The following is a 23,263-nucleotide window of genomic DNA, read 5'->3' as shown; positions in this document are numbered from 1 at the left end:
GGGGCACCAGCCCACCTGAGGAGCTGCAGCCAACATCTGAGAGGTGGGACACTGAGAGGGAGCTAGAGCCGAAAGCCCCCAACCCAGCCCCTCCAAGACCTCCCCTCTGCCCTCTGGGTGAGGATCTGGGAGCAGCTGAGCCTCAGAGCAAGCAGCCAAGTCGGCCTGGGCACAAAGGGGCCTGTGTCCAGACAACCCCCCTCCCCCGCTGCCACCACATCGCCAGGCTGAGCACGCTGCCCACCGCAGGCGGCTGTGGGGGAGGGGATGCTGGACCCGGGGCTTCTTCCTGGGGGCACATGGTGGGCAGAGCTGTGGGGTGGGGGAAGGGGGAGCAACTGAGCTGGGCCAGACCTGGGGAGCGCATTCTGAGATTCAGGATGGGAGGGCCCAGGGAGCCATCTATATTGCCCTTGGCTGGGGTAGGGGCGCTGGGGAAGCTGACCTGGGCTGGGTGGTGCTGGCCATGAGTTGGGGAAGGAGACCAGAGTTGTAGGCACCACGCCAGACCTGGAGGACAGACTCTGGCAGGGGAAACAGAGGGACGGACTCCAGAAAAGGGTCCCTGAGCTGAGGAGGTGGGCTGCTGAGGTCGGGGCTGGTCAGCAGGGCCTGATGGGGGCACTGGGGGAAGGATGCTGGGCCTGCCTGGGGGAGCTGCAGGGCTGAGTACGTGGCCTGAGGCTCCACCGAGGGCAGCCCCGTTGGACCCCAACCCCACAGTTGGCACTGGCTCAGCTCGTCCCTTTAAATTTTTTTATTTATTTATTTTTTCCCCCAAAGCCCCAGTGGATAGTTGTATGTCATAGATGCACATCCTTCAAGTTGCTGTATGTGGGACGTGGCCTCAGCATGGCCAGAGAAGCGGTGCGTCGGTGCGCGCCCGGGAGGCGAACCCGGGCCGCCAGCAGCGGGGTGCGCGCACCCAACCGCTAAGCCACGGGGCCGGCCTCAGCTCGTCCCTTTATAAGTGTGAATGTGCACTTCCAGCCCCTGCCCGGGTGCGCAGGAGATCAAGCCACCCTGAACCAGAGCCTTAGGGGTCAGAGAGGTCTCACTACGAGTCATAGGGACCCCAAGAGTCACCAACAGAGAAGCACAGGCAGAGTCCTCGAGTGACAGAGATAGCCTCCCAGAGATGGGCTGCTCTCCTGAACGAAACGGGAGGAGTCCCTGGAGAGCACCCAGAATCAGAGGCGGAGCAGGATGGCCTCTGAGGAACGTCGCTGCAGTGACTGACCCCCAGCTTGAAGGAGACACAGTCAAGGACAAGAGTCACGCTGGCCGATAAACAAAGAGGCCTGGTGCTTTGAAATGCTCGGACCCTGAGACTGACCAACAAACAGGGGGCAGGAACAGTCTCAGCAGGACCGCGCCTTCCGGAAAGGCCCATTTGGGGAATGCAGACACAGGAGGCCCCAGCGCCCAGTGGAAGCCCCGCGGTGCATCCCGTGCTCCCACGGTGGACACATTTTGACCCCTCTGGGCTTGCACGTCGTGGGCACCACAGCACAGACACCCTGGTGGAGCGACCCTCCTGCACACCCAATCCAGAACTACCCCCAGGGGACGCACTGACCCTCACACTTTCCCAGAAGGTTTGGGGACACAGCACCAAGCACCGTGGGGTCCCCTTCAAGGAGCACCCAGAGCAATTTGGCAGGCTGGAAGAGCCTGCGTACGTCATTCATGCAACCATGGAGATTTACTAACACCTACTGTGTGGCAGGCCCTCAGCAGGCACTGGGAATTCAGCATGAACAAAACAGACACCCCTACCCACTCAGAGCTAGAAGACATGAATGAAACAAATATATAATTTTTTTTTCTTTCTTTCTTTTTTTTTTTGTGAGGAAGATTAGTCCTGAGCTAATCTATTGCCAATCCTCCTCTTTTTGCTGAGGAAGACTGGCCCTGGGCTAACATCCATGCCCATCTTCCTCTACTTTATATGGGACGCTGCCACAGTACGGCTTGACAAGCGGTGCGTCGGTGCACACCTGGTATCCGAACCCCAGGCCGCCGCGGTGGAGCACGTGCACTTAACTGCTATGCCACCGGGCCGACCCCACAAATATATAATTTTTATATGCAACTTCAAAGTGACCACAAAGGGGAATTTCTCAAGTCACAAGAGTACGGAAGGAGGACAGGGGGTGGCGGTAGGGCAGGGTGAGGTCAGGAAGGCCTCCCTGGTGAAGGGGCTTGAAGGCTAGCTTGGCTCTGGGACAGGGTGGCTCCCAGCCCGAGTGTGCCCTTGGTGACAGGCCACTACAGAATCCGGCATAAGCCTGTCACCACCTCCTACGGCCTTCTTCGGGACAGGCCTAGCAATACCACAGGGTCAGGAGGGCATATTTTTGGAGAGCGTGAGGCCTGCTTGGAGTGGTTTATCCTTTCCCAAACAAATCCCAGCCAAATAGGGCTCCTATATGTTGACCCTACAATAACAGTTCTATTCTGTCCAAGGCTTGTTTACTTAGGGGCACAATGGGGGATTGTGGCAGCTGCAGAGTATGTGGGTGGGGTCACAGAGCAGCTATTACAGCTGTAAAAGGGACAACTGAGGGTGCAGGATGGCCTCATGGGCAGGGCAAAGGCAAGGCCCTTTGCAGAGACTGAGGTCCCCAAGGCTTGAAGATTGAGGCCTCTCTCTTGGCCCCAGCCTCCTAACCAAGTCAGCGGAACCAGACTCTGAGGTCTGTTCCTTCCCTGGCACGGAGGGGAATGGGGTGGGGGGTGATGCCTCCAGCCACGTGCCCCGGGCAGCCACTTGAGCCCTCAAGAGCTGCTCTGTTAATGAGCAGCACACCACCGAGCCTGGCGCGAACCAGTTCAGCTGTGTTGGCTGCAACAGGAGGCCAGAGCCCCCAGGACAGGGGCCTGGGACTGGGAGTTGAGGACCAGCTCTAGCAGGAAGTTACCGACAACACTAGTGGTCTGCCATGCAGAAGGAGCCGGAGGTCAGTGACATGGCGCTCTGCAAGTGGTGTGAGAAGCTTCCAGGTGAAGTGGCACCCATCTTCTGCTCCCTGGCCCTGAATCTCAGCACTGGGGGACCCGACTGCCAGGCTGTGGATGGGGTGGTGCCGTGGGAGCCTCGCTCACGGCTAGGCCTCTGACTTCAATTCCAGCACGAGCCACGTTCAGGAATGGACAGAGGAGGACAGAGCTCTCAGAGGAGGACAGAGCTCTCAGCAGAGGACAGAGCAAGCCTACCTTTCTCGGGCACACTGCAGGGAAGGATCGCCAAAATGCTCTGTGGGGGGCACTGGGGGCTTCAGTCCCCTTTCTTCTCCAGCCCTCCTCTGGGGACTCCCTCCACTTCCTTCCTGGGCAGCGAGGCCCAGGGCTGACGAGCATTTTTCACCGCTGCACAGCTTTTCTTCTCTTTGCATGCTCTTCCCTATTCTAAGCCTCTCATTTTCTTGATCTGCTGGGTGGACAGCTGTGTCACTGATATTAACTGTCCCTGCAGTGGTCATTAGCTCTGAGGTGCCCACGAAAGAAGCCCATTGTGCTCGCAGTTTGACCCTGACTGGCGGCCCGTCTGCCTAACTGCCGACTGGCCTGGCTCCAGGCTTCTCCTGCCCATCACCCATCTCTCGCTGTCCACCCCTTACTGTTCTCTCTCCGTCTCTTGCTCACACCTCAGTGGTAAATTAAACCATAGTGACCTAGTGCCCCTCTGGGTCAGTCCCTCCTTCCTAGACTCCCTGGATAGCCCCCATCCTTACCACATGGCCTGGTGGGTGGTCTCCAGGAGGGGCACTGCCCTGCCCTGTGCCCAGGCTCCCATAGGCTGGGCAGAATGCAGATTTTGGGGCTCTCCTTCTACTGCTGAGTGGGGTGAGCTGGCTGATCATCCTCCATGACGCCCACCATACATAGACACACACGTAAGATCCTCAGATGCCTCTTCCCCGTAGAAGCAGCCATGAGGCAGCAGTGTCCACCCCCACACAAGGACCTGTGACCTGCCTTGGGTTTAACCACCCCCAACCCCCGTCCCTGCTTAGCTGAGCCACACTGAGCAGTCACTTACATAAATAAGTCCTTTACACAGCTCTCTGCTCAGCTTACTCACTGCTCTGGATGAGCTCCTGGAATTAAGGCTGTTCAGTTCTGAGGGCAGAATCCGGATCTGCCACTGTGCCCTGGGCCTGGCAGGGCAGGACACAGTGCTAGGGGTTAGGACCATGGCATTTTGGAGTCTGCTCGCCCAAGCAGACAAGTCATTTTTGCTCTGGCCATCTCAGCATCCTCACGTGTGAAATCAGGAGATAGACTAGATCACCTCAGCAGACCTAACAGACTGATAGAACAGACAACCTCAACAGATCTAGCAGATGAACAGACTAGGCAGCCTCAATGGATCTACAATATTCTATAGGTCTTCCTTGCCTGCATTTTGCTACTCCTGACTCTCCTTTGTATTTGCCATTAGTTCCCACTAGCTTTCTAGACTACTTTCTAAAAATGTTATTATTGCTTTCTTTCTGATTATAAAAGCCTTATAAGCTCATCACAAAAAAATTGCAAACTACAGCAAAGTGTAAAGAAGCTACAAAGCCCACTCCCAGAGGGAACCCCACTACCACAGAAGGGACCTCTCCTTGCTTCACGCACGACCTCAGAGGGAGCCCAGATTTCTACCCTGGGCGACGACTCTGCTCTGCCTCCTGACTCCCGCCCTCCTGGGTGAGCGTCCACTGGATATTTTTGTGAATTGTGAGCTCCCTCCTCCTGCTCTCGCTGGACATTGAGGAATCCTGGAGCTCCCTGGTGGGCGGGCCCCACCGGGACCCAGTAGGCTTCTTGTTCGAGACTCCGCAGCCCCACAGTTTGCTCATGGGAGGAAGTCCCATCCAAGACAAACTTTATGGAGGAGAACAGGCAAGACCCCACATCCCAGACTGACCTTGAGCCAAATCCAGATCACTGGCAACTTTCTCGGAGCCCCAGTGGGGAATTCAGACAGAACAGCCATCACAGCAAATTGTGGCTGCCTCAGAAGACCCCAGACCCCCTCGCACCCCTCGGTTCTTGTTTCCCCAAGTTCTCTCCCATCGGTCCAGGGGCCAGGCTGGCCCTTAGCTAGCACCTGCCCTGCAATGACAGAGTCTTCCTCCTTCACCCGGTCTCCTTTATCTGGACATGGGAAAGAGTCAGGGACCAGGGCTGGAGGAGCAGGACCATGCGAAAATCTACCCCAAGCCTGAGCAGTACACACGGGCTATTCGTGCTTCCTGCCTCAAGGAAAACCTCAGAGCAATCTCTGGGTACCTGTTAGGAGTCCAGGCCCTCACACAGCAGGTGAGAGACGCAAGGACACGCCCTGTGCTGTTTCATCGCCGAGCCCTGATCAGCAGAGAGTGGCCGCCAATATTGTGGACAGCAGACAGAAGATGCACCCCCGGGAATGCCAGGCTCTGCTCCAGGCGCTGCAGAGCAGTGATGGGGAACGCTGGGTGGGCACTACTTCCGCCCTGGAGAAGCCCAGCAGTTCTGCCCCATGCTGCGGCAGCCATGGGCAGTCTCTACCCCAGTTGGCTGGCAGCAGGATGGCACTCTGGGAAGTGGCTTTGGTTTTTGACCCTGGCAGTCCTGAGGTTTGAGGGCAGCCCTGCATAATGCTTCACCCAAACCTAACCCAAGTCTCCCCAGAGGACATTCCTTCTCTTGCCTTCTGAAGGTCAAGTCAGGATGCCCTACAGGGGAGGAGGGTGGCTTTCCCGGTCCCCTCACCCTGGATGCCATCAGTGCCACTGTGCCTGACCTCCCTGCCCATCCGCAACTTCCAGGGAGCCGGGCACTTGCCCTGGATACTGGCAAACATTCCGTGGGGGTCTCTCTCCTCCCAGCTGAGACTCTACCCCATCCCCTTCCCCCGTCCTCACCACTGAGTCCATGTAGCACGTCCCCCAGCCCCTGCACCCACTCTCTCCATAGGAGTAACTGCAGTGGCACAGACAATGGGGCTGTACTGATTAGTACAATTCCTGGGCACCTCCGGCCCGTCTCCCCGGGAGCTAGGACAATGCAGCTTTGATACACAGGGCAGATTCTCAGCAGGTCCTTGGGCTGGGGGAGCCCTCACACTCCCACTCTCCTCCCCCATGCCCCCACCACACAGCTAACTCTTCCTGCACTCCTTTGCACGGTTGCAACTTTCTGGGTCACTTTTGCTGGTGTCTGTCTCGTTGACTGGCTGTGCCTACCCCTCCCTGGCACAGACCATTCAGCCCCTCTCCCTAGCCCCAGCCCAGCCTCCCAGCCTGCCTGGCACCAGGGAGGAGGCTCAGCCTTCTGGACGGTGACTGACCTGTTCTGGGGAGGAGGGGGCCACAGGTCCATGAGCCGCAGCCATCCCGGGGTGAGCACTCGGAGCAGAGCAGAGCGCGCTTGTCGCTGCCGCTCATTCACACCTCTGCCAGCTCCAGGCGACACTGACGCATCCCCTGCCTCTCCCACTGCCGGCTGGGCAGCGTCAATCACTTTCACCTCATCTCCTCCCGAAGCTCTGCCTACCCCTCCCCTGGCCCTCCCCCTCCGGCCCTTCCCCATGCAGCCCAGCGCGGGTGCTCCAGAGCTCGAGCGAGACGTGGGGTTTGCTGTGTTTTCCCTTGTTCCCAGCAAGTTACTGGAACAAAAAACACACACACACTCACAAGTATGGAGTGAGGCAGAGCGAGTGCGGGAGAGAGTGAGAGGGCGCCTCCCCTCTCAGGGCTAGGTGTCGGGGCCCAGATGCTCCTGACCCCATAGGCCTGGCTCTTGGTGGGCTCCTGGTAGGGTAATTGGGCGCTATTGGCTACTAGAGATGGTGAAGGGGCAGGAAGAAGGGGGGTATGCCCACAGGGCACTACCAAACCATCTCAGACTTCTTAGAGTGGTACGGCTGGAGGATGATGGGTCCTGGAGCTGTCTCTCCCCTGATGGGGACCCCCAAACAGCAAAGGTGATGGGGTATCCTCATAGGAGAATGTGACTGATCGTGCAAGAAAGCTCTGGCCTAGTGGACTGTGCTGTCACCTGTCTGAAGAAAGATGGCGTTAGCCAAGAGGGTGGTCACCACAGAGTCCAGTCAAAGGGAGGTCACAGAATAAGGACCCTTGGGGATTCAAACTGCGTTGCCCAGAACCTGAGGTGTTTGCTCTGGGAGTGTGAGCTGCGTGGGCTGAGTACAGTCCAGTAGGTGTCACCAGGACTGGGTGGGATGTCACTAAGACCCATCCAATCCCTATTCTCTGAGGCCACGCTCACTGGTCAGCCTCCAGCTGATGCTGAGACACCACAAACCAGGGGCCAGGTAGGTGGGCATGAGCATTCTGGTCCTGGGAAGGCGTGGCTCTCTTTGGAAACTGATAGGCCAGGAGAGGGCCTGATAAATGGTAGGATCTTAGTAAACATCCATCAAATAGAAGAATGCATGAATTCTGATGTAAATGACAGCTTTGGTAAGTGTGGTGACCCCAAAGGGAACATGACAGGATGACATTTTTTATAAAAAGGGCACAGGCTTTAGAGTCAGACAGGCCTGAGTTCAAACCCCAGCTCCGCCAGTTTCTCACCATATAGAACCTTAGGCAAGTCACTTAACATGTCTGGTCTCAGTTTTTCATCTCTAAAATGGGGATAATATCCATCCATTATTGAATCTAGTGAGCGTTAGTAACAATAATCATAGATAATACATATATACATGCTTACCATGAGCCAGACACTGTCCTAAACGCTGTATATACATTAACTCATTTATTCCTCCCAAGAGCCCCTTGAGTTAAGTACATTATTATCCCCATTTTTAGGGGGAAGATGGGGACTGGCCTTGGCTCAAGCAAGTCTCCTAAGAATGGCCTCCGACTCCACTGATTCAGCCGCTCACTGGACCAGCCTCATGCAGCCGGGTCCCCAGACACGCTCTACTGACTTCCTGAGGGCACAGTCTGAGGGCCAAGGCCCTGGCTGGGCTACTGGCTCTCGGAAGGCTCAGTCACCCATGATGCCCAAATGTTCACTTCCACCCAGGGTGGGCTCTGGGCTCTGGCTGCCCTGGCCTGGGCCGGGTGCCCAGAACAGGCAGCCCTGGCTGGACGGCTTTCTCCGGCTCCGGCCACAGGGACAGGAGGCAGCAGCAGCCCAGCTGGTCCCTGGCCGTAATGAGGCCTCATTAGTGGGATCCAGCTGATCTAGCCCCACTTAGGGAGCTGACTCCCCCAGCACCCCCTCTGACTTTTCTTAATAAGAGTGGGCATGCTTCCAGAAGGGCAAGAAGTCTAGAGGCTTTGTTATGCCCTGTGACTCTGAGGGAGGGTCCTACCAAGCTAGGACTGGGGTAGGGGGAAGGCTGCAGGGAAGCTGTGTGAGGGAAGGCGAGGGCACAAGACTCAGTGGGTGGGCTCCAGGGAGGGTGGGAAGGGTAAGGAGACCAAGACAAAGGGAAAGCAGGGTCCTAGGCCCAGAGAGGAAGCCCAAGGAACGTTGGGCCTTTCCCTCTGGATCTAGATATTGCCCATTTCACTGGGGAGGGGGTAGTTGTACATCTAAGATCACCTGGGATCATCTAACGGATCATCTAGGTCATTGCTCAGGCTGTCCTGGCTAGAAGAGCACCTCCTCTGTGCTAGGCCTTGTATAAGGAGAGTGCCCACTGTGTGCCAGTGCCTGAGCTAGGAGAATACCTACTGTGTGTCAACCCTGTGCTAGGAAAGCACCCACTGTGTGCCAGGACTTGTGTTTGAAAAGCACCCACTGTGTGCCAGGACCTGTGTTAGCAGAGTGCCCACTGTGCACCAAGTCCAATGCTGGAAGAATACACAGTGTGGCAGGTCTGTGCTAGGAGAGGACCCACTGTGTGCCAGGACCTGTTTGGAGAGAGTACACACTGTGTGCTGAGTCCAATGCTGAGAGAGCTCCCACTGTGTGCACAGCTCTGTGTTAAGAGAGCCCCTGTGGGGTGCTAGGTCCTGCACTAGGTGAGTGTCCCGTGTATGCCAAATTCTGTGCCAGGCAAAGACCCAATATATGCACAGCCCTGAGCAGGGTGAGCACCCACTGTGTGCCTGGCACTGTGCTAGATGAGTTCCCACTGTGTGCCAGGCTCTGTACTAAGGGATTGCCCAATATGTGTGCCCAGTCTGTACTAGCTGAGCACTTGCCGCATGCTGGGACTTGTGCTAGGTGAGTGCCTAATAAGCGACAGGACCTCTCCCAAGGGAGTGCCTGATGTGTGCCAAGCCCTGTGCTTGGTGAGCTCCCAATATGTGCCAAGCCTATGCTAGTTAAGCACTCGCCACATGCCAGGACTTGGGCTGGGTGAGCACCCACTGTGTGCCAGGCCCTGTGATGGATGCTGTAGACAAGAGGTGTCTAAATCCTCAGGTCAAAGCAAAACAGAACAGGTCAGGGTGGGGCAGCCCCAGGCAGCCTGCGGTGTTTGCAAAGCCTTCTGGGATGATTTAGATCTGGCACCCAGAGTCCTGGCCCAGGTGACTCGGTTCTTATTCATCATGAGGTTTTCCAGTGGCAGAAGAAACCAGTGCACTCAAAGACATGGGGAGAGGCCAATGAGACTCACCAAGGCTTCTGCTGCCCAAGATGGCATACGAGTGGGGAGTGGGCATGGGAGAGGGGACTGAGTGAGCCAGCTTGTGAACCTGGTGTTAGGCCAGGGGGTTACAGCTGACCCATAGGGCTCTCCCGTCCTGGGCTCCTCTTCTCCAACTCCCTGCCCTAGAAGGACCACCCCACCCACCCCCTGGTGCCCCCAAGCATCCCAGCTGCTCCCAGCCTTGGAGGCACCCTGGCCAGCTGGGTTCTCACACGGCCCTGTCCTAAGAGCTGCTGAGGCGTGAGGGAGGCAGCTGAGCTGGCCTGGCAGAGACCATCTGGGCTGGGAGTGGGGGGAGGGACACGTGCAGCAGGCATGTGGGCCTGGGCACGTGCTGGGAAGTGGCTTACTCCTCCACGGGACACCTGCTGCCTGAAGAGCCCTGCAGAAGCCCGAAGCATGACATGAGGTGTCTGTTGACACTGAAGAGACCCCGGGGGACCCATGTCCTCACACTCATACCTGGGGCAAAGGGGGATGGAAGTGAGGACTCCATGGCAGGGGCCAGCTGCCCCCTCCCAGGGCACAAATGGCAACAGAAGCCACAGACCTGGGACGGTCCACGTGCCACTGGCTTACATGCATGGCCCTCAACACCCTCTGTTCTGCCCCACCATGGCATCCAGAGAAGAGGCACGTCTGAAAGGAGTACCCTCTGCTATTTGCCCTTAGAGGGCCATAAGCACCTAATAAAGTGCCAGCCAGCTGCCTAGGTTAGCTAGGAGAGACGGCTAGAGGTTAGCTAGGAGAGACGGCTAGAGGTTAGCTAGGAGAGACGGCTAGAGGTTAGCTAGGAGAGACGGTGCTCCTCAGAGGCTGCATCCTGGAGACAAACACTGAATGGAGGCGGCTTCAGTTCCAAACTGGGGCCCGAGAACAGAGTAGCCCAAGGTCATCAGCAGAACTGAGAAAGAGGCAGGAATAGAATCTCCAGCAACCGCTGGGGGTGCCCAGGGGACAGATGCTATGAGCCTCAAACACAGCAGCGGCGGGCAGAAGCCAAAGGGCAGAGGGCATGGAGGAAAGCAAGCTCCAGCTATCTTTAGGCACATCCTGGTGCTGGGAACGGGCGTCCCAAAGCAGCATTCCCTTCCACAGACGGGCTGGCCCAGCTGGCCGGCAGAGCCCAGGGTCCAGGAAGCTCAGCTCCAGCAGGATTCTCGGACATTGTGATTCATGCTCCCTCCACTGCCCACGTGGCTCCCTCATCTATCCTGCCTGTCCGCCCCCGTCCTTCCAGGGTCACTCCAGAGAGAGAAGACTACTCAGTGGATTTCTCAAGTTTCATGGGGCTCAGAGTCTCCAGGTAGGAAGGGGCAGAGCCACACCCCACTTCCTATGACAGGCCCAGAGTTCCAAGGCTTCTCCAGGATAGGGAAGGCCGTGGCCACTTTTGGTTCCATCACAGTATCCACCCCTAGCACGTGTTCAGGTCATAAGCCCTCCATCTCTACCTGTCTCTGAGCACCCAGAGTTCAGGTTTGCTTAGGAATACCTTGAGAAGCTTGTTGCTTCAGACTTATTCCAACTAGGAGGGGGCCCACCAGAGCAGGCCTGAGGGGCTGGATGCTGGAAGTTCAGATGGGGCAGGATAGAGGTCCTGAGCCAGGAGCAGAACAGCCCCGCTCCCCACCAGACCACTCCTATGGACCAAGTCCTTTGAGTCCCATTAATCTTTGGTGAGAGGCAGGGCTTGTTTGGGGAGGATTCAGCAGAGACCCCAGGCCCATCAATCCTTCCCTGAAGGAGAAAAGCAACAGAGGAGTTGATGCGGGGAAGCGAGGAGGCAAGGGAGGGCCATGCTCAGCCACGGCCTCCCCTGACAGCTGCCCAGTTTAGCTTGTGCCTGAGGCAAGATCCCCAGAGAAGAAACACAACCACTGCCCTCGGGGTGGGATCTGGCATCTTTTCTCTAGTTTCTGCCTCCAGTGCCCACCTGCTCCATCCATCAGTGAGTCATCCTCCTTCGAGCCCTGCTCTTGCCCTCTGCTTCTCAGACACCTCCCACCACCTTTCCTGGGCTCTGAGGTGGCAAAGGCAGGGCCACGGCTTGGGGAAGGGAAGAGGGAGACTTTCTGAGGGGCCTCAGAAGAGGATTCAAATGAAATGTTCTTTGTTACTTTTCTGAGTGGAAGCAGAGAAAAACCAGACAGGATCTGAGGACCCTTGATCAGCACACACTGAACACTCCCTCTGGCAGGCGAGCACTGGGTGAGGCTGGCAGTGCCAAGGGGGACAGCCCTGGGTCTCCTGCCATCCTCCAAGCTGGACCAGCTGCAGCCTTCTCTCCAGGGTATCTCTTGTGACAAGGATATAGAGTGACCCTCCTGCCTCCTGGCATGCCTTTGCGGGCTCTGTGGCAGAATACACCCTGCTATGGGCTCGGAGCCATGGCACCATCTAACCCGCTGGATGAGGAGCTCACCTGCCCAGGCCTAGGACAGCCCTAGCACTCAGGAGCCCTGGCAGTGCCAGACTTGGGGCCCATGGAGCCTCCTAGGCCCTCCTGTCAAGGCAAGCAGCTGGCAGAAGGCCCCAGAGGGGGCAGCACACATGATCCCCCTTCCTCCCTGAAGACTGGTCCCTGTACTCACCAGCATCCCTTTGGCACCTTTTCCTACCATGGTGGCAGTGGGTTGGGGGTTCTGGAGTCCTGGGCCACAGTCACAGACTCTGCTTCCAGCACCTTTCAGACCACAGACCTCAAGAGCTGTGGAGAGAGCAGAGACGGAGGTCAGGACCCGGCTTGGGGAGGCAGGGGCAGGATGCGGGTGGCCCTTAGGGCTCTCCAGAACAGGCAGTGCAGGGCCCAAACCACCAGCTGGCAGGCCATTTTCCCATCTTGAACCTTTCTGGATGACCCTTGATCCAGCTCCTTCCTAGCTCTTCTCCCAACCCTTCCCCTGGATCCCTTGGTCTCCTGGCTTTCTGTCCCAGTGGGCAAAGGTCTATTTTTGACTCTCCAGATGCCCAATTCTAAAAAAGATAAAAAATGAACACAGAACTGGGCCAGGGTCCAATTCCTTCATCATCTGTGTGAATGGCTTCAACCTTTCCCCTGAAGGTGAGTCAGCTTGGATCAGCACATGCTCCCCCAACCTCACCCCAGCCAGGTGGCCAGGACGGTCCTTCCTCATTCTGGTGCCACCCAGCTTGGGCTCTGGGGCAGCTGGGCTTGTTATTATTTCACTAACTTGGACCACAAGCTCTGGGCATGCCAAATACACCGTGTATGGGCACCCTTCCCTGCCCTTGCTCAGGCTGTCCCCTGCCTGCACATCTTCCCTCCTATTCACCAGATGAAAGTCTACAAATGCTTTAGGACAGTGCTTAAATGCCACCTCCTCTCCGCACCCTTTCCTGGAATGAACAAATTGCTTCCTCCTTTCTGTTTTGTGCACACTTCTACAAGTGTCCTTATCAACTCATTTTAGACTTATTTGCTTATGAGTCTGTCAGCCATGAGCTGCTGAGCTCCTGAGGGCTTGGGTGTGTGTTCCATTTGCCTCTCTGAGCCCTGCACCTAGCACAGTGCTCAGCTTGCAGGAAGTGTTGGTTGAGTTGAATGGAAGGGAAATGGGTAAGGCGGAGGCACTGGAAGGCGGATCCAGGTCAGCCGGAGATCTAGTAGGAAGCATCTGAAAGGCAAAGTGGGGCTGGTGTGCTGGAGGGGGCAGCAGTCAGATTGAAGAAGTGGCCACACGGCCAGGTTGGTGTATACAGGTCTAATGTCAGATGCAGATGGTAGAGAAGATAGTTTGTTTGTTTTTTTGTTTTATGAGGAAGATCAGCCCTGGGCTAACATCTGATGCCAATCCTCCCCTTTTTGCTGAGGAAGACTGGCCCTGGGCTAACATCCATGCCCATCTTCCTCCACTTTATATGGGATGCCACCACAGCATGTCTTGACAAGCGGTGCGACGGTGCGCGCCTGGCATCCGAACCGGCGAACCCTGGGCCACCGCAGCGGAGCCCGCGCACTTAACCGCTTGTGCCACCGGGCGGGCCCCAAGAGGATAGTTTTTGACAGGCCGCAGGAGAGGAATCACCCTTCGGGGAGCCTCAAAGAATTCACTCATCGGAGGAAAACCCTGCGTCAGATGGACAAGGACGTTCAACCTCCATAGGGCCTGCCCAGGAAGGATGGGGCTCTGCCTCTGGGGCCTTCCCTACCTTTCCAGGGAGCAGACTCTACTCCAAAGTCTGTTCTGTGCCACTCTGCCTCACCCACAGCCACCTGTCAAGGGCCGCCTCTCACCCCCAGGCCCAGGACGTCACTGGAAGGCTAGAAGAGATGAGGAAGGAGCTCTTTGCCAATGCAAATCAGCCTGTGGCTTCCTTAGCCCTTTGCCCTGGTCACTAGGTCTCCTGCAGAGCCTTCTCCCCAGGGCAAGGGCAGGCAGGGATGTGACTTGTAACCATTTCCCTTTTGTCAGTCACCCAGGCTGGCCTCTCTGCCTCTCAAAGGGTCCTCCTAAAGAGGTCCCTGCTCATGGCTTTGGTCTTCTGGGGGCAGTCAGGAGAAGAGGGGGTGTGTTCCTTTAGAAGATCAAACCCTCATCCTCCTTCCTCACTGCCCCCTCCCTCCAAGCTGTAAACTCTAGATATGACTGCCCTAAAGCTGTGTCTCTTCAGCTAATAACAAAGACAATGATGACAGTAGTAACAGCAGATGGCCAATTAAGAGGCAATTCCTACGCCTTCTGGTCCGGTGAGTAAACTGAGGACTCTCTGCCCTGGAACTTAGGCTACAGAGCTCTCCCCCAGGCCATCCCTGAGCGCCAGCTGCAAACACAGTCCTTCAGCTCAGGGTGCTCACAGACGAATGGAGGAAAGACTACTTGGTGGATGCTTCCAGGAAAATGAGTTGGAGGTAAAGCTTTGCTGCTTTTCTTGTCTCTACCATTTCTGCTAAATGCCCCCATCCATCCACTCAAAAAGTACCAACAGAATGACCACGCTATGCCAGGCCCTCTTCTAGGTGTTAGGGATCCACATTACCTGGACACAGACCTGCCCCTAACCTGGGTATGGGCCACCATTGACACGCAGTAGGTCAGAGTCCATTGACCATGTGATGAAAAGCTTGGGCTCTAGAACCTGGTAGGTCTGGGCTGGAATTCTGGCTCTGCCACTCACTAGGTGTGTGACTTCAAGCAAATTACCTAACCTCTCTGAGCCTCTGTTTTCTCAATCTGAAGTTCTGAAGTTTCTGCTTTATTTTTGACTCTACTGCAAGTCCTCCACATTTCCTCCCCTCCAATCCATTAATCTTCCCAAAACCCTAAAGCCCTGATTTCCTCCAACAGTTCTCCACAGCAACAGGATATGGCCTAAATTGTTTAGCAGGCATTTAAGGCTGGCCACAAGTCAATTCATTTATTCCACAAATATTTATTTCAGGCTTGCTCTGCGCCAGACCTGTGCGAGGCACCAGGAACTCATCAGTCTAGAGTTTACAGCTGGGAGGGAGGGGTGTGGCGAGTGAGGACAAGGAATAGGGGACTATCGAAACTGGTGACTCTAATGTGCGTAACTAAAGTCAGAGATAAAGGGCGTGGAGGGGAAAGGTCCTTCTGTGAGAGACACAGAGGGCTTCCCTGAGGAAGTGATGTTTAAGGGTCAGAGGGAGTTAATTAGGCAAAGCGGCAACAGTGAGAAAGAGAGATTCAAGCAAATGAAATAATATGTGGAAAGACCCTGAGGCTGGGGCAAGATAGCCAGGGAGAAAGTGGCCAAAGATGAAGGTGGACAGATAGAGTCAGGGCCTTTGGGGTCTTTATCCCGAGGGCGATGGCAGCTATTGAAGGCTTTAAAGTAGAATTGTGACTGCAAGGAGGAGCTATTGGTGGAGTGCACATTTTGAACACACCACCCCAGATACAGCGTGGAGAAAGGCCTGGAGGAGGGGAGAGAGGAAGAATGGAAATCAATTAGGAATAGGCCAGGCCGGAGGTGAGGGGGTGTGGAGCAGGAAGGTGATGATGGGGTGGGGAGAGGTGCACAGATTTGAGAAAAATATAGAAAGTAATCTTAGTAGGATGCGGTGATGAGTCGGACTTGACAGGTGAGAGAGAAGGAGGGGTCTCTGGCTTCTGCTGGTGCAGTGGAAAGAAGCCAGTGCCAGTCCCAGAGACAGGACTGCTGGGGACGCTGTGGGTCTGGAGTAGGGAGGGAGGAGCTGGGTTGGGTGAGCTGGGTTTGAGCTGCCTGTAAGCCACCCAAGGGCGGATGTTGAGAGGGTAGTCACAGGACCCGGCCCACCTTTACAGTCTCATTGCTCAGTCTTTCCTCACCCCTAAACAGGACTGTCAGGTCAATCAATTTTAAGGGTCCATCTGGGCCAAGCCCTGGAGTCCTTGCTGGGGCTGGAAAGGAGACAGGCTCTTTCCCTGCCTTCAAGGACCTCATAGTTTAGGAGAAAGATAGAGGAGGAAGCATAACCTCCATTCACTGTGATGGAGTGAGCAGAGGGGCTGTGGGAGAAGGGAAGGGCCCTTAGTTTTGCCTGGAGCCCAGGTGGGCCACCTGCAGCCACTTGCCGCCATGTGGGACTATTCAGCATTCCCAGAGGGTTCTTCCCTCCATGCCCTTGCTCAGGCGGTTCCCTCTTCCTTGAGCATCGTTGTCTCCATTTCCATCTATATATATCCTACCCATCTTCAAAACCTGTCCCAGTACCTTTCCTTTCAACCTTTGCACTGTACCCCCAAAGCACACTGTATACATCTGATTAACAGGCTCTTCACACGGCGTTGCGGCATGGTTACTTGTGTCCAAATCTGGCTCCCCCACCAGGTGGAGAGATCTTCCAGGACAGAGGTGTGATTCTTCTGTGTCTCCAGGGCTGGGCATGGAGCGGGTACCGCCGCGCGCAGTCGCAGTGTAGGCCGACTTAGGGGGCGTTTTCTCTGCGGTCCTTGGAAAAACTTGGGCATGCTCAGTGTCGCCCATCAGTCCCTTCCTGGAACCAGTCCCCTCACCCACTACTCTCCAACCTTCTGATGCTCCCTCACTTTGGGGGTCTTCAACCTCTCAGGCCCTTCTCTCCTCCACTCCTCGCTCCCAGCCTTTATCTTCTAGCGGCCGCAGCATCAGACTTGTTTCAGCAAAGAAACAGACCAGGCTTTGTGCGGGAGCTGTCAGAGAGCCGGGAACGCGGCTCCTTTAAGGGTGGTCAGCGAGGGGGCGTGGCCTGCGGAGAGCAGCCGCAAGGCGGGGCGGCTCCTTTAAGAAGCGGCCGGCAGCCGGCGAGGAGGCCCGGGGTCGGTAGGCAGGCAGGGGCGCGGTCGCCTGCGGAGCGGCGGCGCCGGCCGCAGCGCCCGATTCCTCGAAGCGGGGCGCGTCCGCTTTAATCGCGGTGCGAGGTGTAGGGGGCGGGCGTTACATCAGCCGCCACGTGTGGGCCTCTCGGCTGGCTTGGAGGCGGCGGCCCCGCCCCCGGTCCCTGCCGTGGAAAAGTACCGGGGCAGCCGGGTCCCCGCCTCCGGCCCCGCCCCCGGGCCGGCTCTGGCCCCTCCCGGCCCTCCGGGCAAGCCCCCTCCCGGCCGGCCCCGGCCCCGCCGCCCTCTCCCGCCCGGCCGTGGCTGCGGGGTGCGGGGCGCCGGCTGGGGGTGGGCGCCCCGGCCCGGAGGCCCCTGCCCTCACCTGCGGCCGCCCGGGCCCGCCCTGCGCGCACCGGGAATGAAGGTTGCGGTGAGCAGGGCGCGGACTCTTCCCGGGGTAGCAGCCCCCAAAGAACTCCGCGGCCGTAGCCCCTTTCCAAAGCCGTGGCCGGGAGCCGCGGAGAAAGAGAGCCCGAGGGCGCCGGGGCTCCCTGGCGCGGCTTCCCGGGACCAGCGGGCGCGCGGGAACCCGCACGCGGCCGGCGGGTGGGCGGCCAGATAGGGAGCCAGGCCGGCTGGAGGGGCCAGATAGGCAGCCAAGCCGGCCTGCGGGGCGAGGAGATGGGGCCGGAGCCCGCACGCGGGGCGCAGAGGCGGCCTGCCGGTTCCCGGCCCCGCAGCCCCCCGGCATGCAGACCCGCTGGCGCCCCAGACGGACGGTGACACGCTCTGGTTCCGGCGCAACCCGCACAGCCCCGCGCCCGCCGCCCCCCACCGAGCCGGCGCCGGCACGCAGCGGGCCCCTCCGGGAGCGCCACCTCCCCCCGCAGTTCCCGCCCGCTTCAGCTCCTTGGTGACAGCAGTGACACCCAGACGCGCGCACCTACCCCGACCTTTGCGGCGAGACAGACATGCCCATGCGTGTACCCACACTCTTACCCACAGATGCCCGCATGCATGCGCGATCACACACACACACACACGCATGCACGCTGGTCCTGGGGCTCAGCCCCGCGGAGCCACCAAACACCCAGACCGACGGCAGGACAGACAGAGGCGCGAGCTGCAGCGGCCCCTTCCCGCATCCCCCTTACCATGCTGCAGCCCCCGGCCCAGGCGTGCCGGGTCCGCACCGCGGTGCGCCCAGGTGGCTTTCTTAAAGGGAAAGTTGCATCAGCCTCTCAAGGCTCAGTGCCGCCGCGAGTCCTCCTGCCCCGCCGCGCTGCTCGCGGCTCCTCCAGAGCTTGTTGTGTTTTGGTTTCGGGGAGGCGGGGGCCAAGAGTTTGGTGAAAGTTTGGAGAGTGGAGAAGGCTTGAGAAACCTAGCCAAGTCCCTCCTCTCCCTGAACAGCTCCCCTGGCCGCCCTCCCCCCTCCCTTCCCCGTCTCATCCCCACCCCGCTGGACGACTTCTCATGCTCCTCCTCCCAGGGAATAAAATTACATGTCGCTCCAGCTCTCAGATGATTGATCCCCAGGAACCCCTGGGAGTGGGCTCCACTAAGGAGCCCCCTTCTCCGCGCCTGCCTCGCTGCCCTCCAGCTGAGGCCCCTGTTGGAAGCAGATGTCGTCCCCTTCGGGCTAGGCTGGCATGAAGCCAGAAAGCCTGGGGCACTTTGGGGGGCTGGGGCGGGAGTTAGCCTGCCAGGCCCCCGGCCTTCTGCGCCTGCGTTCCCCCTAGAGAGAAGTCAGAGCAAATTCCATTCCCTTTGGAGCAGCAGGGCCGCTAGGGACTTTGGGCACAGCTGGGTAAGGCCTGGGTCCTCCTCCTTAGAACTGGAGGTCTGGGGGTAATCCTTTCTCCAGGGATCCTCCTTGGAGCACTAGCTTGGTCAGCCCTACGCTGGCAGTGTTACAGGGGCTGCAGACACCAACCAGGGCCCTCTCTTCCCTCCCTGGGGAGACAGACCTGGGTTCTAATACCAGCTAAAGGAGACTTTGCCAAAAGGAGCTTTGCTGAGCCTCAGTTTCCTCCCCTGCAAAATGGAGAGGATGAGCTAAGGTAATGCATATACTTGTATATAAAATACATTGCTCCAGGCTGCCTCTGGGGAGCGACACTTTGCAGTTGGTGGAAGGGGGCTCCCACGTTTGCTTACCTTGTAAGAGCCACCAACTTTCAGGGAGAAGGTCCAGTTAGTAGTGACTTTCAGAGGAACTGTTGTTGCCCCAGCCTGAATGGGGCATCTACTGGGAAAGTGGCCCAGTCTGGAGAGATAGTCTCCCCTCTGCACCCTGAGTCCATTCCTCACCATTGTCTGGCCTGGAAACCAGTTTTATTTTTCCTTGGGGACAAGCAGCCTCCTAGAAGCTGAGGCACAGGTGCCAGACTCACACAAGATCATTGACGAGTGAGATTCTGCTTTATTGACTTACAATCAGAGGCACTGAGCAAGTGAATAGGTATCAGACACAGACACTTCCTGCTGACTGGAGTGCTCTCAGGCCACACACAGTCCTTTCCACAAACCTTCCCCAGGGCGCTACCATCTCAGAACCTACAACCTATTCATGTTGGAGACTTGATCAGATCTGGGAAGACACGTTGGTCTCGTCAGCAAGATGATTTTCATTTTTACTTTATCCCAAACCTCACAGGTATAACATGTTATGTTTGAGATTTATATTCTCCTTTGAATGAATTGCAGGTGTCTTGTGTGTGTGCATGCTTCTCTACCTGAGCAGTCTGCTGTGTCTGTGCCTCCCGACCCTGTGGATTTGTGTAGGTGGATCTGTGTTTGTGGAAGACTGTGTGTGCACTGCAGCAGCTCTGTATAGTGGTGTGTGTGTGTGTGTGTCCAGCTCTGGGGCCGGGGCAGGTCTGATCCAAGCCCTCCTTGCCTCTCCTGCCAGTATATAAATTCTGTTTTTGGTCTCTCCCTCCCTCCTTCCCCCGTGAGGCTTGTCAAAAAGGGCCACCACACAGGGAAGGCAGGCTGGAGGCTGTTGGAAGAGGCCCCCCGGTAGTGGAGTGGGGACAAGGAAGAGTATGAGAGGGTGGAACAATGGCCTCCTTCCCCCTTAAAGCAGTAGACTGGGGGTGGGCGTGGGTCGAGAAGAGGGCATTGAGTGTGTCAGCGCAAGTTCTGAGAACTGTCGTGGCCCAGGGAAAGTGAGGCTTCCCACCTCACCCTAAAGACTCAGTATGAAGGGAGGCATGTTCAGGATGCTCAGAGCCAGACCCCCAGGAGGCCTGGGCTGGGGGCGGGGTGGGGGGGTGAGGTGTCAGGGTTCAGCCCTCTGAGGCCCCATCAAGAAGAGAGAGAGTTTGGGATTAATCTGGGGACAGGGAGGCAGCCTAGCACCCTAGCCCATGGGGTGGGGAAAGAGAAGGTTTTCCTTGTGGTGTTTGGGGAATTAGGAGATGTTGCCCATGAGGGTTTTGCTACACAAACAGATGACATAACACAAAGTATATTTGTGTACATATAGAGAAATTTATGGATGGATGTATTTTATCCACCTTGATCCAGAAAGGGCTTCAGGCAGCCACACAGTGAGTTCAGTCCCGAGGAGAAGCTTGTGAGAAAAGATTCTGGTTTGAAAAGCCTTCTCCACGAGACAGGGACTGGAGGCGCTGTTTTTTTCCAACCAGAACGAGGCCCCGAGGGAGGCAGGTCTGGGCTGAGCCCAGGTCAGAGCTGGGATGGCCTTCGTCCCTGGCTATGAGCTCCTGGCCCTGGGCAGCTGGCTCGCAGGGTGGGAAGGGCACAGCCAGCCTGGGCCACTGTGGGGAGAATAGGGGGATCAGGCCTGAAGACAGATAGGAGGACAGATGGGGTCAGACATCCTGCTGGCCTGCTTCTTCCTGGGGCAGGGCAGCGAGAGGACAGGCAGCTGCTGCGCCCCACCCACTGAGAACAAGAGCGGCCCCAGGGCCCCACCCACTGCAGGCTAACGCGTGTCTCAGGAGCCTCGAGGCACAGCGCTGTTTCCAGGGAGGGCTGGACCCAGTGTCAGATACCCCAGCGCTGGCTGGTTCCTCATGTGTCATCATCGGCCAGTAGGATTAAGGCCTCTGTTGGGACACACAGACTCAGCCTGGGTGTGTGTCTGGAGGGAACAGGGATAAGACCAGACGTGGGCCACTTCTGGAGGGGGCTGGAGGAGCTGGCAGCGTTGGGCACCGTGCTGGAGGCGTGCTGAGAGGGGCCCTGCTGAGAAGTTGGGGGAGAGTGGACGTTGCGTTGAGTTGCAGGCTGGTCTGACCAGTGGTCTCCAGCTCCTTAGAGCCCTGGCCTCAGGAGCTGGGAAGCATTATTGGGAGTAACTCACCTGGGCTCTGCAGTCAGATTCTTCTTCCCTGGAACTTGAAGTGCAGTGGTCACCGCCTGGCACTTCCCTGCCCTGTGCCAAGGCACAGGAGTGGGTTAGATTGGTTCTAGACCCAAGAGCTGTCTCTGGGGCTCCATGTACCCATCAGGCCATTATCTTGTGCTTTTTCCTGCCCTGGTCCGTGGGGCAGCATGAGCCAATCGTGGAGCTCAGAGCAGGGTTCCAGGCTGGACCTCAGCAGCTCCAGGTAAAATTAGGTATACAGTTTGGAAACATTGACTTTGACCCTGTTTGAGGGGCAGCCCAGATGTCCAGAGCGTTCAATGCCCAGACTCCTAAATACCGTAGAGCTCCCAAAGTCCAGAATTCTCAACGCCAAGGGTGCCAGGGCTCTCAACACCGTAGAGAACCCCAAACCCAGAGCCCCCAGTGACCAACACCGAGGGGGCCTAATGCCCAAGGTGCCCAACATCTAGACCACCTAATGTTCCCAACATCCAACTTTCAAAGTGCCAATGTCCCAATTCACTGGGAAAGAACTGGAGGGAAGGGAGCGCACAGTGCTCCTGCATGACCGAGGTGCATTCAGTGACTGGTATCATCTGAGGAGTGTCTGTCACCCAAGTTGGGGCTGGGGGTGGTGCTGGAAGCAGCGGCAATGCTTCCTTGATACTCCCATCCTGGTCTGGAGAGGCCGAGAGGGCCGCAGGAGCGATGGCTTTTCCTCCAGCCTCATCCCCGCTCCGGTCACAGGACCTACGTAACTGAATGTCTGTTTCCTCACACACGTGAATGTCCATCTTCTGTGTGCTGGGAATTGTGCTAATCTCTAGGAATACAGCCCTGAGAGAAAAGGGGTTTCTGCTCTCCCGTAAGGGTTGTGTGACCCAAGATGTGCCCAATATGTGCGACCAGTGTGCCTGTGCCGGTGTGCATCAGCACGTCGCCGTCTCTGGCCTGTGTGCGGCCAGTGGCTGTGAGAATGAATGGCTGTTACTGGGTGATAGTGTTGGTGTGAGTCTGTGAGCACAGACTGTGTCTGCAAGTTGACATGTGTGACCGTCAGAGTGGGTCTGACTATGTCCACCTCTCTGGCCATCCTTCTGATCCCTCCCTGCATCACTGCTTTTCCAGGGATGGGAGTACAGGCCCCTCTTCCTGCAGAGCATCAGATTCTGAGGCTCAGGCCTCCCCGGGGAGCAGGGGGGCTGGTTCAGAGCTATAGGCTGACCCCAGAACTGCCCGGCAGTGGGCCTGGAGATTCCTTCCACTGCCCCTGCCCCCATTGGACCCGGAGCCTCTTTGGATTGGGAAGACAGGAAGAGGGGTGGCTGTAGTGGAGCAGCCAACACCAAAAATAGCCATCGCCCTGGGGAGGATCCTGTGACACCATCCCCTCTTCCCAGTCCAGCCCAACACAGCCTGCGGACCTAGAGCCTGGGTAGAGCTCCTCTGTGACTCTACTTCCCCAACTCCCTTCTGACTAACCCCTTCAGACTTGAAGGAGGGACAGAGCAATGATGTCACTACAAATTATGACATCATAGGAAGCTATGACATCACGGAGAGTGACACCAGGCTCTGGGTATGGGTGGTGTATGGCTGCCTGGGTGGGTGGGGCTCCATCTGCTGGCAGCTCCCCACAACTCCTAGCAGTGTGGGATGGTGGGGCTGGATAAGGGTGTGTTGGGGGGGGGTTGCCTTATCTGTCCCCCCCAGACGCCTGATATGCCTCTTACCATGGGCTGGCCCAGGGAACAGGCAGGGAGCAGGCTGGAAGAGGGGAAAGGGTCAGCTGGGTCTGGCTTAGCTCCAGGGCAGAGAGCCGGGATCAGAGAGTCCTGGCAGAGCCCCAGGAAGGGGGAGAGAAGGGGTCCCTGGGAGAGCCATGTAGAATGGTGGGTAGGAATATGGATTCTGAAGCCAGGCTGCCTGCATCTATATCCCAGGTCTACCACTTAATAGCTGGGTAAACTAGGACCTCAGTTTCCTCAATATTCCTCAACAGGAACACTATTAGTAGTGACTATCAATCACAGCATTGTTGTGAGG

At 57.3% G+C, this 23,263-nt stretch overlaps 1 protein-coding gene across 8 annotated transcripts in view; it reads right to left on the bottom strand.

Moving 5' to 3' along the window:
• The window catches only part of SLC6A9 (solute carrier family 6 member 9), a 32,667-nt gene extending 14,397 nt beyond the window's left edge, over window positions 1-18,270 (bottom strand). For 7 of the 8 annotated variants that reach the window (XM_004441993.3, XM_087446074.1, XM_087446073.1 and 4 more), the window contains exons 1-2: window positions 18,033-18,270; window positions 12,208-12,323 (exon numbers count right to left, since the gene is read on the bottom strand). In XM_004441993.3, the coding sequence (XP_004442050.1) occupies window positions 12,208-12,237 (30 nt within the window). In that variant the 5' untranslated portion in view covers window positions 12,238-12,323; window positions 18,033-18,270. Of the gene's footprint in view, window positions 1-12,207; window positions 12,324-18,032 lie in introns of those variants that run through there. The other variant, XM_087446075.1, reaches the window with a different exon arrangement.
• Window positions 18,271-23,263: the final 4,993 nt, after the last annotated feature.

This window comes from Ceratotherium simum, chromosome 22 (assembly GCF_057802395.1).
Source record: "Ceratotherium simum simum isolate JZ-2026a chromosome 22, ASM5780239v1, whole genome shotgun sequence".
NCBI classification, from domain to species: domain Eukaryota; kingdom Metazoa; phylum Chordata; class Mammalia; order Perissodactyla; family Rhinocerotidae; genus Ceratotherium; species Ceratotherium simum.
This window is presented reverse-complemented; position numbering and strand designations above follow the sequence as displayed.